Here is an 18,423-nt window from a genome sequence, read left to right on the forward strand (position 1 = left end):
AATGGCTATTTTGAAGATCTCTTGACGTCCTGAGTAGCTTTAAGATTTATGACCCAATGAGATTATTTCATTACTTTGTATTTTTATCAGTAAAAACATGAGTGGTTATTTGAATAAAAATAATAAAAGTTAAAATTATTCTAAGTATTTTATATCTATTACTTATTCAATCCTTATACAAACCCTATGAAGTAGATATAATTGTTATTTCCTTTTTACAGATGAGGAAACTGAAGCCATGAGAGGTTAAGTGACTTAAGCAAAGTCACACTGCCAATAAGTTGTAGAGCCAGAATTCAAACCTAAAAAATCTGACTCAGAACCCACAGACTTAATTACTCAATATGCAAAGACAGTATAGTAAGTCCATTTTATCTAAACCAAGAGGGCTTTTAAAACTAAGTTTAAAACAATCTGATGTCCCATCAGCACAGAGAATATCAAAGTGTAATCTATACTATGTACTGAAACTCTAATTTTGTTCAATCAAAACAATGACTATTTTAATTTATTCATATAAATCTGGCTTCTTTGAGGAAGCATCACTTTATTGCTACTAGTCAAGTACCAACTCGTTTTGATGATCATGTTCACATTTCCCATATTTGATATATCTCTAGTAATAGAGGAAAAGTCCACTTTCTTTTTTATTTTTAAACATAGCCTCTCCTACAAAAGACATTATAGCATCAGTTCAGATTTGCTTTCAGATTCCCTGTTTTCATGAACCACCTTTTCCATGAAGCAGAGCTCTGTGAACAAGCCTGAATCTATAATCCACTGAAAGAAAATAAATGAAGACGCTACATTCATGTACTATTATCAGGAACAACCAGGAATATTAAAAAATTAAAATGTTTTTTTAATTTCAGTGACTTTTAGTAACTTTCTATTTCCTAGAACTTCAGTGAATTATTCATCTTTGCTTTTTAAAATCTGGGTTGAGATTATACGTGCTTTAATTATCTTGAACTCATTCTATTTCACAGTTAAAGTCACTCAAAATTTTTATACTTCACATTTTCTAGAGCTATCTCAAATTTGTGTCACTGAATCTCACTGTTTGCTAGTTGAGAGCCTGAGACTGGGATAAAGGATACAGAGACAGTGTCTGAAAGGGGAGAAGATGAGTGGCAAAGGCAAACTGCTGCCTAGACTCAGCCAGGACTGCAAGACACCTTTGGTGAGCTCTGCCACGGATAGATAAAAGTAACTCACTTAGATTTATTCTAACACATGGTTTTAAAGAAGGAAGCAGTCTGTCAAAGCACAGCACTTTCAGATGGAACATCTCTGGGACCTGTAACTAATCGTGCGTTCCTGGACAAGTTATGCAATCCCTTTTATTAGGAAGACGGAGGAAATACCTACGTATAGAATTGTAAAGATCAAATGAGGAACAAAGTATGTGCTTGTAACCTATAGACATGATGTGACTTCATTACAGCTGTGAATACTACTACTTTAATGATTTGGCATTGGGCATTCCTGACTTCAGACTTTATCCTCTCTGGTTAATTCCACCACAGTAGCTTAATGGTAGAAGAAGGAAACATTAAGCCCCTTCTCCCAACAATTTGTTTATGTAGATTCGAAATAAAGAAAAGGGACACACTTGGTTCTTTCTGACTTCTTTCTCAGAATAACAACCTTCTTGCTATTCATCTGTATTTATATTCAGATAAAAGGCTGGAATGGAAGTTACTGAGGGAAAACATAAAGGAAGCTGCGAAATAAGACTGCCCGGAATTGTGCAAACAAGTCTGGTGAAGTGAGCCTGAAAGCATTAAAGGAAGAACACCAAAAAGTGACTGGCCACATGCACTTGTTTGATTCATTTCAGTCTTGGCAGAGGAACGTTCAGCAGTTAGGTTACGTGCTTAACCTTCCAAGGGCTTTAGAAACAATAAATGATTAATCTCTTTAAATAGTTTTCACTGAAAAATATATTTTATTAATTTTTGTCATTAAAAAGGCAATTGAGCAGAAGAGTTTCAAAGATAGTTAGGATGAGTGTGGGGTCTAGGAGGAGGGCTTATATTTGTATTTAAAAGAGTAAAAACATAGAAATTAACCTCTTTTCCACTAAAATTAAGTTTTCATAAATTATAACAGTGATACTACTGAGAAAATTAACATAGAAAAATGAGACTTTCTCTTTGTATGTAACAGACACACACACACACACACACACACACACACAGGCACAAGACATCATGGATATGTGAACTATTAGTTTCTTTCACTTTAAGCACATGAAAATCTGTACCATCTAAACAAGTCAGTTAGTGGATGACTAAACTTATTTTAAGTGTTATTTGTCGTCTACAAGGCTTTTCAGAAGCACAGTTTCTGAAATATTGTTAGTAACTTGTTTTAAAATTATATTTTGTGGAAACTCATTCCCAAAAAATCTCTAATATTGACCATATGAACTACATGCTTATTTCCCTTAGGAAAAAAAAGATTTATAAGTGTTTGCAGAAATGTCTTGCTAGCTCTAGTAAAATGTTAAATCCATTAAAACAAGAAGTTCAAACATCTAAATAACAAGCAAACATAGACATAAACCCCATATTCCATGGCAGTTATCTCGCATGTCATTGGATATGGCCAGAAAGACAAAGTCATCTCATCCTTATTATTTTTTAGCGGTACCCAATGAGAGACTTGAATCATTTCAGCTTTTTTTTTTCAGTGATGTTATTATCTGTTCACTGATTACTTACTTCCAGCTTTCACTATTTTACATATGAAGCAAACAATCGATTTTCAATCATTAACACCAAAGTCAGCCAGAAACACTCTGCATTAATGAGTCTCAAATATTTTATCATTTCATTAAGTCTAACTGCATGCTTGCTGGGAAGAATTCAAGCATTAGCCTGATTTAGTAAGCAGTTTACTGTTGGTAACAGAGACAAATCGTAAGATTAGAATTGAAATTCGCTACTTCTGAGTAATGCATCCATCATGATGGTTCATTATTTCAATCAGCCTGTAGCTAATAAAATCACTTAATGCAAATATGTCAAATTTATAAGTAACAACATAAAATTATTGATGGAAAGAAGGATAAAAAAAATTAAAGCAAAAAGCATAATTCCTTGCTATTATTATATTATGAATATAAAACTCTACATATGGTACTTCTTCCTCCTACCTCCAACTACCTACAAAGAAAACTACACAACATCGCCATAAGCTTCTAGTTATTAAGAGAAGTCCAAGGAAAAACTCAGATAACTTCTCACCAAGGAAATTAGCCAGTGGCATGAGTAAGAAAAATTGTATTCAATCCTTCCTAGTTCCGCCAAATCTACTTGACTAAGCTAATACACTTCATGAAAGGGATTGCCTTCAATGTAAAGCCTAATAAATTAAATATAAAGAGATCCTGAGGGAATTAAATCAAGGGACTACCAAGTAACTTCCTGATTTTTCTCAGTAGCACACTGTATACAATGTAGGCAAAAGTAAGGTATGGCAATGGTAGGGGAGTAGGGTAAATATAAAAATTCCAGCACAAGCAGCTATTAATTCCCTCTTGTTCCCCACCAGCCTGCCTCCCTGCCCCCCCTTTTTCTCTCCTCTCTCACTCCTCCTTCCCCTCTCCCTCTGCTCCCCCAATCTGTCTTTGTGAGCATATGCATATTAAACACTTATACTTACACAGCTCTATATATTCTACAAACTTTCTAAGAACTCAGTGTTCATATATGTTACTACTCCTTTGTACAAAAATAACTAAATATTTTAAATGCTCTCTTTAACAAGGCTTAAAGTGAAGTTTTTTAAAGTATAAGTAATATAGATGAAATGATTCCTGTTATTTAATGAATGATTAGAACCCATCTGAGGATAGCTAGAGATGATTCAAAGAGCATTTCCTGACATCAGAAGTGAATTGCTATACAATGACTGCTAAAAGGCAAGAAAGCTTCCTCACATAGTGGTGTGAGCCTTTTTTTTTTTTTTTTTTTTTTTTTATTAAGGCCATGGTCCCTATCCTCACTGGACGATCCTATAGTAATGTGGATTTCTGTTGTTTGGGTTAATGAAGTAGCATAGCATCCGCTGCTGAAGGTCACCTCAACATGTACCATGGATTTCCTTGGTTATGATGGCTGAATGTGGACCCTTCTTGGGGGGTCCTTACATCAAGTGATGCAATGAGTGAAATGCCTTCCAGTAAGTTATACGTCTTACGCACCTTTCCTGCTCCCATCACTACACAGAATAGATTTCTCCAAGAAAACAATTTCCTGCTAGAATAGAAGAATAGTATTCATCATAAAAGCTCTGCTTACCTTTGCATTCCTTACAGCACTTTCCATCCACGTACGCAAGAGCAGATTTAAGTGGGCAGTCAGGAATCGGGCAGATCAGAGTTTCACACTGGATGGTTCCATTCTGTAAAGAAAACAATATTTAAAGAATTTCCAAGTTGGAGTTTCGTAGCCTTCAAGGATTTTTGAATCTGTTTCTTAAATTTCAAACTCTTCATATAAAATGTCACAAATACCACTATTCTCTTTAGTTGTTATACAGTAAAACCCATAATACAGAGACCCACAGTAATGCAAACTGAGCTAGAACATGGTGAATGGCTCCCATCTTCTGTCCAGCAATGTATCCTAACTGAGATGGAGTACTCAGCTTCTGTAGGGATGTGGATAAGGACATGGTGGGCACAATCTGATAGAGAAATGGCAGGATAAAGGGAAGCCTGGAACACCTGACATTCTCAGATTACTCACAAAATGAGCATCAACAAACCAGGAGATTTCTGGAATAGCTGCTGCCATCCTGGAAGTCCCAGACTCAAAACCCAGAATCCCCCCAAGGGTATTAAGCTTGGACAGGCCACCAAGAAATGAGGGGGTTCTGGCAATGACCACAAGGAGGCGCCAAATTGAGCCAGGACCACAAGGAATTGGATTTCTAATGGTCACCCAGAGCTCCCAGGTTTTCCTAGCCATTTTATCGACCTCACTATACCACATCCTGTATTTCCCTCAGTTCATTTTTATCACCATTTAACAAGTTTGGGAAGGCTTTATCATATTTGTAAAATGCTATAATTTTGGTAGGAACATATGTTTCTGAATAAAAATCATATAACTAACACACACAGTTATTTCCAAACTACTCTTGATCCTTTTCTGTGCATGATATTCTTTTGAATAAACTGGATGAACTTGAGGAAATTTTCTTAAAAGGTTAATTCACACATATCTTTGGATTCTTTTCAGAAAATCAGCTTTAACAGATGAGTTCACATGGAAACCAAATTTCTTTTGAACTTTTCTTTGAAAATGAACATATATTTTTGAAATAATAATGCAATAAAATACTCTATTAGTGAGCAATTAGGAAAATCATGTTTATTTAAACTCTACAATATGTATTGCACTGTATTAGTAAATTATTAAAGATGTTCTTGTTTATTTAAACTCCATTATTTGTTTATATTGCTCAATCGGGACACAATATTTAATGCAGTGTATAATTTAGATTCATTAATATGCATTAATAAAAACACAAGGGGAAAATGTCTGGAAATGTCAAGGATAAAAAGGTAGAATCCTTTGGGAATCACCTTACTCACCTAATTTAAATTGCTAACTTAATGTGTATACCAATAAACTTAAACTTTATAGCATTCCTAAACCATAATCATCTTTACAGGATAGAAAGTGTTTTTAATAATGCAACACACAATTCTTTAGATGCGACCATGTTTGCTAGCACCTTAGTGTTGTGTCTTGAGAAAATGGCTCTTGAAATTTTCATGATTACATTATTTTAATAAATTTTTAAAGAGTGGGGACATCTGAGTCCCCTTAGTCTGAACTCAAAGGGAAGCCATACCAGGCATGTGCAGTTCTTGCAGCCATCTGTCCAGGACTCAAATTCTCGGTAGGTGGTTCCCTTCATGGTGCAGGTCCTTTCACAATAGCACTGATCCAGTCTATTCATTCGCTGTTCAGCTCGAGACAGCTGTGGCACAAAGGAAGGGGTTTACATTGTTCACCATTCCAGCAACACAGAAATGCAAAACATTCCAGCAGGCATCTAAATTTTTTAACCATATAGCAGTAATGATGGCTGTGCCCATCAACCACTTGTTATGAATATATTTAAACCTTTAATTAAAAAGAAAGGGTTTTTTTCCTCCTCTTCCTTTGGTGGTAAATTGGTTCTCTGCCTTAGAAATAAAAAAACAGAATGTATAAGACAGGAATTGAAGACTAATTCAAAATAGCAACACCCAAAATACAGAGAAGCACTTTCCATTTAAAAAAAAAAGTTTAATTTCATCAATGTGTTTACACAAGTGAAAAAATAAAATTCAGACTTTATATTGTATAAGAAAGAAATCATACATCATACAACACAACCTTCAGATAATACATACCTACTATGCAAGCTTACAAGCCAGGTGAAATTGTAGGTAAATCTGATACGTGCTTAAAACATTAGTGAATAATCTTACAATTATAACATAGTGGTAGAAAGCATTTGTGGGACTATTTCCTTGACTCAATTCTAGTGTCCATATTCTTTGCACTGTCCTCCCACCCCCTCACTTGTAATGAAGCTAAATAATAATAAAAATTAAACAATAAATCTTACTGTAGTAAGCAGTGTATAAACCAGATAATCTGCCTCATTCGTGAGAAGCATTTGTTATACAGATGGCTACATTCGAATATTTATAAGTCCTTTCCTTAAGCAGGGATTTAGATTCAGTCCTAGCAAGAAGTATAGTATAAGAAAAGCCTCAAAGATGAAAGTCTATGGTTATAAAAGGAACTATTAGGAACCTCAAGGATTTTTGAGCTTCCTCACTGTATGTCTGTGTAGTTTTTACCTTGGCTGATGTTTTGGCTAAAATATCCTGCAGCTCCATGATTTTCTGCACAAGTCCATGGAAGTCATTGCAAGTTGGACAGGCTGGAATTACAAACACTACATTGATCAAATTGTATTTATAAGGGGTTAAATCTGGTTAAGTCTATGCTGACAACTAAGATATTGGAACTCCACAGTGCAAGAAATAATAAACTTACTGCGATTAAGATCTGGGCACTGAGCAATAAATCCTTGGGGCATGACAAGTAATTGCACGTCTTGCATTATACCCTGTGTGTGAAAAATTAAAAAGAAAGACATATTACTTTCACTTACCCAAATTATGTTCAATAGTCAGGTTCACGAAGGAAAACATTACAAGATAGACTCACCAAAATCCCTGAGTAAAGAGCCTTCTTAATACATTACTTCTACTTCATACCAAGGGGAAAGAAATTCATCAGGCAAAATAGATGATTACCCATGTACTCTTTTATTGATAATATTTTTAAAGCCTTAAGATTAAATGCCAAGATATAATTAAGAGGCAACAGTCGTGTTGTTTTGAGAAGTTATTTTTAGTTAGCCACCGAAGTATGGCTTGAAAATGACCTTTAAAAATCAACCTGAAAATCACTGTGGTTTCAGCAATACTGAAACTGATACCAATTTTAAATTAACTGTAATCATCTAAAATAAAAGGGTGGAAAAGTCATGAAAGCATGCTCATTTGAGCAGTTCTCATTTTTCAGTTGGATCTTTTAAAACTAATTCTCAATTCAAAATGATAATACATTAATTAAACAGCTGCAGCAAGACTTAGTGATGAATCCTTAGGAGTACAGAAAGTTTAGCACGAAATTTTTTAAACTGCCAGCTGAAATGACCCATTTTACACAGAAGGCTTCATCACATGTTTACAGGCAAAATTTACATGCATCCTTAGTCATCAAGGTATAATTAGCTTCCAGCTTGCTGGGCTCTTAAAGCAAAGGCCAATGGTAGCTCAGAAATGAACTCATCAGACACACTCCAGCTGTCCCTTTTATCTACCACCCCACCTTCCTTCATCGACTTTATATATTTTCTTTAACTGATATTTCACCTTACCCCTTTGAAAAATACAAACAGAGTGTCTAATGACAGGGGTAACAGTACCAACAAAACATGAAGACAATTTTGAATGTACCTATAAAGATTTACCAGTGAAATAGTGGTCTGCATATCTTTTACTTATTTAATCTGATTAATAGAATGTATCAATGTGAATGACAAATATTTCAGTATAGTGTGTGACAGTTACAGGATCTGTTGATTGCTTGGGCCTGGATTCATAATGCAACTTGTGTACAAACTCCTATCACTTAGAACAGCATCACGAAAACAAGGCTAAGACGTACAGTTATAGAGCTTTTGCACTGCACAGCTCTAGCGGACACCACTCACAGACAATAAAGATAATGACGCCTTAGAGTTGTACACATCACTGATACGTGAAGATTCTAAGGCCACATCCTGGCTCCATGGGAAAGACTGTCATCATTAAACAGAGAGACTTGTCACTCACAGCACATATCTGCCATCCCTTACGTGGGAAAAGAGCATTGATTTTTAGGATTTGCAAGAATGGAATCAATTCTCCATTTGTGTCACTTACTAGCTACCTGGATTTGAGCAAGTTACTTAACCTCTCTGAGCAGGTTTACACATTTGTAAAAGAGAATAAAAAGACCCTGTATCAAGACTGGCAAGCCTAGGATTAGATGTAACAATATATTTAAAACACTTGGTTTCCAGGGAACAATGTTTAAATAAGTTTTTAAAATACCTTACTAGAATTATAAACTTTGCTGAGAACACAATTTAAAATTTACTGGTACCTACTCTACCTTGAAATCCGTGAGTTGGACATATCACCTATCATTCTTTGATTTAGTAACCATTTGTTGAGCCACTTCTGTTATCGTAGGCACTGTCATAGTCACTGGGGGAAAATGATTACACTACGGGCTTGCAATCAAGCAGTGCTTTGGACTTTATTTCTTCATTTTTTAAATACAGAAATTTAAATGGGATGTCTTTTAGATCCTCTCCAATGATGAAATTCTATGGAGTGTTGTCTCTAAGTACACACTAAAGAAAAAGATATAAATTATGACTGCTTCCTATCTTGACAGATTTGTGCATATATATATATTTCGTTCTCACCTTCCTTGGTACAAGGAGACTATGAATAATAAATATTGAAAAGCTTTTGATCCTCTATTAACATCCCTGTAAAAGTATCATCAAAGGTTATATTTCTGTGGTGGAGAATTATCTGTATGTTAACATTTTAGATTTTTATTACTTTGAAAGATTAATTTCAAGAATGACATGTTAACTGCCCTGATTGCAGCCTTGTGATCATCTCTGTAATGTACAAAGATCAAAGTCATTGAAAAAAGAGGAATAGATAATGTTTGCTGGCTAAATGAAATATGAGTGCAAAAAAACAGAAATAGAAAACAAATAGACACAAATGTAAAAAACCATGTAAATCAAATTATTTTGTTTCACACCATAAAAAGTAAAATATATTTTTCCAAATTCATTAGAAAGCAGTTACATTTACACTTGATGCTCAGACTTTATCCGAAAGATACCTTAAAGTATCCATGTGCATTATTTCTCTGTCCCAGCCAAAATGTTGTGCCCAAAGGCAAGTCTGTGGAGGGCTTTTCCACCACCCTTTCATAAATTCTGCAAAAAAGAAACATCAAAGAAGCAACATGAGTAGGCAGTCATTTCTTAGAATCTTCCATTTCCCGAAATGAGCACATTTCCCTTACTTATTGCAATCGATGTGTAAAATTAAATGGGAGGCACTGATGGCTAAGGAGAGCTTGTGCCACTTGTCATCAGCCAAAATGTAAGGAAACACTTCCGTGTGAGGGCGGTGAGTGCCTGAGCAGTAATGCAGTCTGACTTCATTCCGGTGGCCGCTGCTTTCCAGTTCCAGGTACCTGCACAGGAAAGAGACATATAGGACACACTGAAATAAAGCTCCAAAATGACTGAGGTGACCTCTGTCCCCAGATAGATGGAGTCGATGTACTACTTCTCTTCCTCTCACTAAGTACAACTAGACATCATACATAAAACGAACACAAAAAGAGTCTGAAAGATAAGAGAAAAGAAAGAAAATCAGAACCCAAGGAACAATGTGGCAGTGAGTTTCCTGGGTTCTTGTTTTGCATCCAGACTTGGAGCTGAGGGAGCCATGTTTGTGAGTCAGAACTTCAGTTTTAGTAGAATCACACTGTCTTTGCACAGGAAAATTCATGTACTCACTACTCACACAGTTATTGTAGTTTTGCCCTCAGTTTGTAAAAATGACTGAGAAAGGGAAAATGTGCATATTAAAACATAATGGTGACTAAGGTTGGAAATCGAGATGCTCCTCAGACTGAAGTGGTTGTGTTCAGTTGTGAAAGGAAAGAATAAAATTGGTAAGTACTTGCAAATTACTTATCATCAAAAAAGTTTTGCTTTTTGGGAATAATTCCTCCTATCCCCTAAAACTATGACGTGGACCTTTGCCCATTCATCTTCAGTCTGCATTTTTAGGAATACATGAATTTATTTAAGGAATTACCTTTAGACTATATAATAGCAAAGGAGAAAAGTACTGAGACTGTCAATCTTCTGACAAGATTAAGCTGACTAGAAGTGTGTCATAGCTCTTTATGCTTTCATAAATAAAAGCCTTGTAATTTGAAAAATATCCAGTTACAGAAATTGCACCATATTTGTTATCAGTTATCCTTTTTTTTTTTTTTTTTTTTTTTCCTGAGTAGGAAAACAAACTATAGCTTTCTGGCTAATTTTTAATTTTTTGGTTTTTTTTTTCTTCCTTTTTGAATTAAGTTAAAGATTATTTATTACCTTTGTGGTGAGAAAGAATACTCAGTTTTTCAGACAGTAATTAACTTGCAATAAATCTCTAAAATATTTTTTCGCTATTATATAAACTATTCACTGGTAGAAACTTTCTTCCTGCTTACAGATTCAGTTCCCTATAAAATTTGGAAAATCCCTATATAAAATATTGTTGCAATAATGCTGAGATACTGCCTCTTGAAAGAAAGGGTAACTTAAAATTTAGGAGGAGGAACCAAAGGAAAGTAGTTTTAGGGGTGATTGATCCTAGTCTTTCAATGTTCTGAGAATGTTGATTTATTCTATTCTGTACTAATATGGATAGACTGTAACCTCCATCACTTGAACCATATGGAAAGGAAGGACTTGGGTAATGAATGAAAATCTGCAAAAAAAAAAGACTTGGAGCTGAAGAAGCTCACAACCTGGGAATACCAATGAATGCAGATCCAAAAAATCTCCAACAAAAGCCTGCTCTCTCTAGCCAAAGGCCAAGGAAAGGGGCAGCCTAGCAAGACAGAAACTTTTAGATAATAACCTCTCCATTTCAGTCATAGTACTGCACTGTGTAATGGCGGCAGCATCCTGGTCAGTTATGTTAAGGTCACTATGTATCTTGCTTCCTGTTTACTGGACAACCAGGGCACTTTTGCTTATTTCCCACCCCAAATTCTGGTGCCTCAGCTTCCCATCAGTCTATAAGCTGCCCTCCCATTCACCACCTTCAAAAATCACCTTACAATCAAGAGCTCTAATGGATACATTAAAATATTATAACCATGGGGAAAATGTACAATTGGAATAAAATCTATCAACATTTTTAAAGTAACCGTTGGAGTGATAGAACTATGTGTGATTTTCAACGTTCTTTTTATTATCCTTTATGTTCCCTTCTGTCTTTAACAAGCATTTACTACCTTAAATTAAAAATCACATTTTAAATCCCAAGAAAATAATCTGTCACACTTGAACATATCATGTCTCCCTGATTTGTTAGTCATAATTTTGAGTGGTAACTAGAATCAAAAATAAAGTTCACCCTTTATAAAAAAATTTATGCTCTTGTTATTCAAATATCCTTTGCATTGGCAGAAATATAAACTAATTTAAGATTAGGCTTCAGAGAAAGGCAACAGTGGCAGGACATCATTCATTTTAACAACCTCTTTCATAACTCAAGATCAAAAGATAAAAATAAGGTCACGTCTCATCTGACAAAAAGGTTGCACACAACATGAAATGAGAATTTTTCAGCTGCCTTAAATTAAACTTAAATAGAAAAATGATCAGATGATCTCAGTACATTAAGCTGTTACAACCCAGTTGTAAATTAGTCACCTAAAGAAAAGCCACATGCCCTTATAGTGACAAATATATCATCAGTGTAGTTCATGGATGGCACAACTGCAAAGCAGTTACATGCACAGGCTTTTTGGAATTGAAAACCTAGCTCAGCCTCTCACTACTATCTGTGACCTGGGCAGATGACCTGACCCCTCACTGTCTGTTTCCTGATCTGCACAATGATGATTCAATGTAATAATCCATATCAAACCAGGTGCCTGAAATATAGTAAGCACACAATAAATGGTTAACTATTTTTTATTAGTTAATAACCCAATAGGCATCATTTATAAAGTCTAGCTTCTTAAAGCCAACTCTGTGAATAACAAGCAATTTGAATACAGTTTTAAGTGGAAAAATGAAGAAACCAGGAGACGTTAGAAGCAAAAATAGGAGATTAATCCACTCTTACAGAAACTAGTAGCCAGCACTGGTATTATGGGGGCTCTACAATAATCAACAAAATGTAAAAAATGAAGTCCAGTGGTAGAGCCAAAATTATTGTGAGTTAGGTGGCTTTGTTTATTTCTTATAGAAAATTGTTTCACCTTGCCACTTCCAGTGATTCCCTGAAGTTAAGGGAGATGGGAGAACAGAGACAAAAAGGTACACTTTTTGGCATCCCTTATTGGAACTATATTGATTCTATTTTTGTTAACTTGTTTGTTTTTAATGGGATTTGGTCATCAGCAAGGCAGTATAACACGGCAATTTCCAAGGACTCAGAGTCTCTTAAAGTTTACCACCTGTGATAACAGGAAAGTTAAAAATTCTCTTTAAGCCTTAGTTTTCTCCTCTATACATAGGGATAATAACAGTTGTAACTTTAGGTGATTATTTGAAGAATTAAATGAAATAAAAGACACAAGTGCTTACTTTACACAGTCCCTGGTAAAGAGTGAGCACTCCATACATGTTATGATGATGATTTATATTTTCTATGACATAATTATGCATTCTATTTAAATAGCAGAAAATTTTCAGGACTGATTATAACTTAAACAAGCATGAATCACAGGGATAGAAAGTATTTTAACAGGAATCTACCCAAATAACAGTGCTTAAATCTTGTCTATGATGTTCCTGTCCAAACGGTCATCCAGTTTGTTTGAATACATTCAGCAACCAATGATTCATAACCTTCTAAGGCAGACCATTTAATATGTATTTTAAAAACCTTTCTTATGTGAAAGCATAAAGAAAAGATGTTTTTAACAATAATTTATTAGTTCAGTTATTCCAGCAAATATTTACTATAGGTACCAAGAATCTGGCAATGAAGAAGGACAAACAACACTGAAGCTTAAAGCTCCTAAATAATAACAGATTATTAAGTGTAAATTAAGTTTAGCCATTTCAAAACTAATAATAACAATAACAATCTGAAAGTCTTGCTGTAAGAAGAGAAACGTAGCCAGATCAGTGAGAATAACAAAACTTCTTCATGAGTAATATAGGTGTAGGAGCCAAAATTATATCACCAAGAGAAAAGATGAGTAGCAAATGGAATTAATTTGTGATTGAAGCCCTGGCATCCAACGTGATGGCTTTAATAACAACCTCTCCATCTCATTACCCTACATAACTGACCTTAAAATAAAAAAAGGCAAAATGGCCACTGATAAAATGGAGGTAATTTATTACTATTAATGATGAGTGCAGAAAGACACAAAGAAATTTGAAGAAATAATACTTAGAGCTAAGATCCTAGAGGGAAGGGGAATTTAGTGGCATTACATGTATTTCAAAAAATATCAATCTGAGAAAAGGTCTTACACGAAGATTAAGAAAGAACAGATATGACAAAGCACTGATAAATAAGTGGGGTACTCTACAGCTCAGGGATAGCCACAGGAGTTAAAGAGTTAAAATAAGCCATCAGATAAAGGGTGGCACCAATTAACATTAGGCCCTCTCAATATCTCAGCTCAATTGTGACTGAGACCATGTAGGTAGAAATTAGAGAAAAACATGGAGAGAAAGTGTTTCAAGAAGTGGCAGGCTCAAAAAGATGAGCCTTCCCTATTTTATCAAAGATGAACACAAAAGCACACTACTGTAAGGTTGAAGAAGATGCACTGCTTTGATGATCTGACAATGCATACATGTAAGTGTGCAAAAAATGTAGCTTACAAATTTTACAAGAGATTCACAGATTCCATGAAGTCTATTCATGGACCCCAAACTAAGTATTCCTGACTAATAAGAGGAAAAAGTAGAAAGTTTTTCTTTGGCTACTTGCAGAAGACTTGACAACTATATATACACATATATACAATTTTGTGATATAAAATAATAGGTTATTAGAAAAAAACAGAAAATACAAAAAATCATGAGGAAGAACATTAAGATCACTAGTGATCCTACTGGCAAGAAATGATCAATATTAACATTTTGGGCATACCTTTTGCAGTCTTTTTCACTTAACCATACATTGTCTTTCCATATCAATAACATAAACCCACACCCTTTTTAACAGATGCATGGTATTTCATAGTTGGGCTATAATTCATTTAATATCCAATTTCCATTACTGTTTAATCTCATTCTTAATAAAAATAATTTAATATATGTTTCCTTGTGCACTTGTACAATTATCTTATTGGAGTAAATTATTAGAAATAAAATTGCTGGTTCAAATGGCATGTACATTTCAAAGGATCTGTTATATTCACTCATTCATTTATCACTCAACAAATATTTTTTGAATATCTATTTTGTTCTAGGCTCTGGTCGAGGTTCTAACAATATGGAAGTAAACCAAAGACATAAACATACCAGACTTCATTGAGTTTATATTAAAATAAAATAAATAGGCTTGGCGTGGTGGCTCACGCCTGTAATCCTAGCACTTTGGGAGGTCAAGGTGGGAGGATTGCTTGAGGTCAGGAATGTGAGACCAGCCTGAGCATGAGCAAGACCCATCTCTACCAAAAAATAGAAGAATTAGCTGGGCATGATGGTGTGCACCTGTGGTCCCAGCTACTAGGGAGGCTGAGGCAGGAGGACCACTTGAGCCCAGGAGTTTGAGATTGCAGCGAGCAATAATGACACCACTGCACTGTAGCCTGGGTGACCAAGCAAGATCCTGTATCAATAAATAAATGAATGAATAAATAAGTAAAATATATAAGTTACGTGGTGATAAAAATCTATGGAAAAAGTAGGAAAGAAGAATACAAACTATGGGAAGGTGATATTTAACATAGGATGTTCAAGGAAAGCATCACTGAGAAAGTGACATCTAGTGAAACCCTGAAGGAGAACCATGACCTGGAGGCAGTAGCCTACTGCACAAGTTCAAGGAATATCAATGAAGCCTGTGTGGCTAGAGTGCAATGAACAAAGAGAAGAATAGTAGAGAATTAGGTTAGAAAAGGATCGGAAAGCAGGGAGGCAAATAATTTAGGGCCTCACAGTCTAATAGGATGACTTTGGCTGCCAGAGATAGAAAGACACCAGAGTGTTCTTCGCATTGAGTTTCAGTATAATCCACTTGGCTGCAGTGTCAGAAATAGACTGCATGAAGGGTGAGCGGTTACAAGGGCTAAAGCAAAAAGATTAATTTGAAGATTATCACTAGCAGTGGCTTGGACCAGGGAAGGTGGTGGGAAGGGTCAAACTGGAGATGTCTTAGAGGGAGGGCACCAAAGTTTTTCTCAGGTTTAATGTGCAGGTGACAGAATTAGGAATCAAGAAACACTTCAAGGTTTTTAGCCTGAGTAACTGAAAGAAAGGAGTTGCCATGGGGAAGACTTAAGTTTGAGGAAGAGTAAGTTTGAGGAAGAGGATAATGAGTTTGATTTCTGACATACATAGTTTGATATTCGAATTAAACATCCAAATGAAGATGCAGTTGAGCCACTGGCTATATGAGTCTGGAGTCCAAAGGCAAAGATAAAGACAAGAAAAATTAGGAAATCATTGTTTCATGGAGATGTGATTTAAAGCCATTAGATAGTATGAGATCACCTGGGAAGTGAGTGGATACTGTATAGTAAAGAGGTCTGAGCATCAAGTCTTGGAACAGTCCTACATTGAGATGTCTGGGTGTGAGGAGGACTGAGTTAGGATACCGAGGAGTAAATTCAGAAGAAGGCGAGCTGTAAAGACCAAGTGAAGAAAGTGTTTGGAAGCAGGGAACAACCAGCCAGGTGAAATGATGCTCAAAGGCCAATAGGATGAGGACTAAGAATTGAATAAGGGATTTAGCAACATGGACATCAGTGGTGACCTTGACAAGGGATTTTTAGTGAAGTAGAGAGATCAAAGCCTGATTGGAGTGGGTTCAGGGAATCGGAGATAGCCAAAAAAGCAACAGAGAAGAGGCTGTAAGTGAGTGGGGAAGTGAGATCAATGGAGGGTTTTAGTTTTGTTTTTTGTTTGTTTGTTTGTTCGTTTATTAGAGCATATTTGTATGCTGATGGAAAGATCCAATAAAAAAGGAACAAAGAAATAATGCAAGAGAAGGTGGAATGAATTCCTTGAGCAATGACCTTGAGAGGGGATGGAAGTGAATACACAGCTGGAACAGTTGGCCCTTACAAGGGTCAAGGATACTAAACCTAAGTAAAAAGAGAGAAACAAGAGAAACTGTATCAGCAAAGATGAAGGTAGATTGCTTTGAGTAATCTACTCAAAGAGAGCAAGTGAGGAACTTGCTCTCTTCCGATTGACTTTAGGACTCAAGATTATCTATTAAGTGAGGATGTGGAAGGAGGTGTTAGAAGTATAAGGAAAGAGGTAAATGTATAAAACGGTCATCTAACAGAGTGAGAGTGAATGGACTAGGAAAATACGGCAGCATGAAGGACTCATTCCAGGTAAGTTATGATACATTTAAAGTGAGTTCAGTCAGCATGGTTTTGTGTTTTTCTATAGCCAAGTTCAGCCACAATTGGGCCGAGAGACAGAGTTAACGGGTTTTGGTTCTGCCAAGCAAAGACTAAAACACGACAGGACATAGAAGATGACAGTCTCTATGTGAGAAACATTCTAAAGATGGACTGAAATTTAAGTTGGAAAAGACAAAAGTGAGTACATGTAGGTGGTTGAGGGACAGTGAAAAGATGGCAGAATTACCAGATTGTAGGTTATATGCAAATGTAAGAAATAATGCTGCCAAATTGATCACTAAATCATCGTACACCAAAAACATAACACGACTCATTTACCTACACATTTCATCAACAATGGGTATCATTGCTTTTCTGTGTGTATACATACACACGCATATATGTATATATATTCCTGTGCACAAACATCTCACTAAACCCGCGTGTTAATTATACATAGCTTTTCAGTTGATTCTTACAGGTTCATTAGTAGACAATTTTAACAGTTGCAAATATTTGGTTTAGAAAATTTATGTTCACATAACTATAAAAAATCCCACTTTAGTCCTGTTGTTTTATTATTTTAATACACTTCTGGAGTTAATTTGAAGTATTTTAGTAAGAATGTTAGTATCTCTATTCATATTAATATATGAGGTTGTCTTATAATCATGTGTGTGTGTGTGCACGCATGTCCGTGCACACACATATGTTTGTTTCATCCTCAGATTCTGGAATCAGAATTAAGATAGCTTTAAGAAGTGAACTGAGGAGTATTCTTTTTCTTTTCCACACTCTGGAACAAATTACATAACATAAGTATCTGTTCCTTGAAGGACTGAAGAAATTCAAGTTAGGAAAAAATTAAAGTCAGAGTCTGATGACTTCAGGATGAAAGGATGAAGGAATCCAATTCCTTGATAAATTTTTATCCCCCCCAATAATTCCTAGTAATCCAGATCTTCTATACTACTCTTTAGTTGTTGTTCTAATTTGTGTTTTCATAGAAAATCATTCATTACATCTAAATTTTCTAATCTATTGGCATAAGGTTGGATGTTAGTATTATTTTATACATTTTAATCTCCTCTATTATTCACTCTTTGTCAATTATGTCCTTCATTTGTGTATTATCTCCCTGTCTTAATCAAGCTTGTTCATTGAGTTGACTTATCCAAAGAACCAGCTCTTGGTTCTCCTTTCTAAATGTTTACATTTATCTATATTAACACTTTTTTATAATCATCCTATTTTATCTTTCTATTTACAACTCTTGAATTTAGAGCTTAATTTATTTACCCTCTATATTCATTGTTTATTATTAAAGTGCATAAATATGGTTTTGGCAACACCCCATTGATTTTTATATGTAATAGTCTCATGTTCATTCAGTTATAAGAATTAATTAAAAGAATGTTTTTTGTTTTATCACTTAGCTTTATTTTTAGATTGCTTTGTTATTAAC

At 35.2% G+C, this 18,423-nt stretch overlaps 1 protein-coding gene across 2 annotated transcripts in view; it reads right to left on the minus strand.

Annotated features, from left to right (window-relative positions):
* Positions 1 to 18,423, minus strand: part of NELL2 (neural EGFL like 2) — a 314,905-nt gene that overhangs the window by 226,190 nt on the left and 70,292 nt on the right. For both annotated transcript variants that reach the window (XM_069489903.1, XM_069489905.1), the window contains 6 exons: positions 9,690 to 9,863; positions 9,504 to 9,600; positions 7,077 to 7,149; positions 6,878 to 6,960; positions 5,875 to 6,003; positions 4,311 to 4,413 (listed from right to left, as the gene is read on the minus strand). In XM_069489903.1, the coding sequence (XP_069346004.1) occupies positions 4,311 to 4,413; positions 5,875 to 6,003; positions 6,878 to 6,960; positions 7,077 to 7,149; positions 9,504 to 9,600; positions 9,690 to 9,863 (659 nt within the window). The remainder of the gene's footprint in view (positions 1 to 4,310; positions 4,414 to 5,874; positions 6,004 to 6,877; positions 6,961 to 7,076; positions 7,150 to 9,503; positions 9,601 to 9,689; positions 9,864 to 18,423) is intronic.

Source organism: Eulemur rufifrons, chromosome 16 (genome assembly GCF_041146395.1).
Source record: "Eulemur rufifrons isolate Redbay chromosome 16, OSU_ERuf_1, whole genome shotgun sequence".
NCBI lineage: Eukaryota > Metazoa > Chordata > Mammalia > Primates > Lemuridae > Eulemur > Eulemur rufifrons.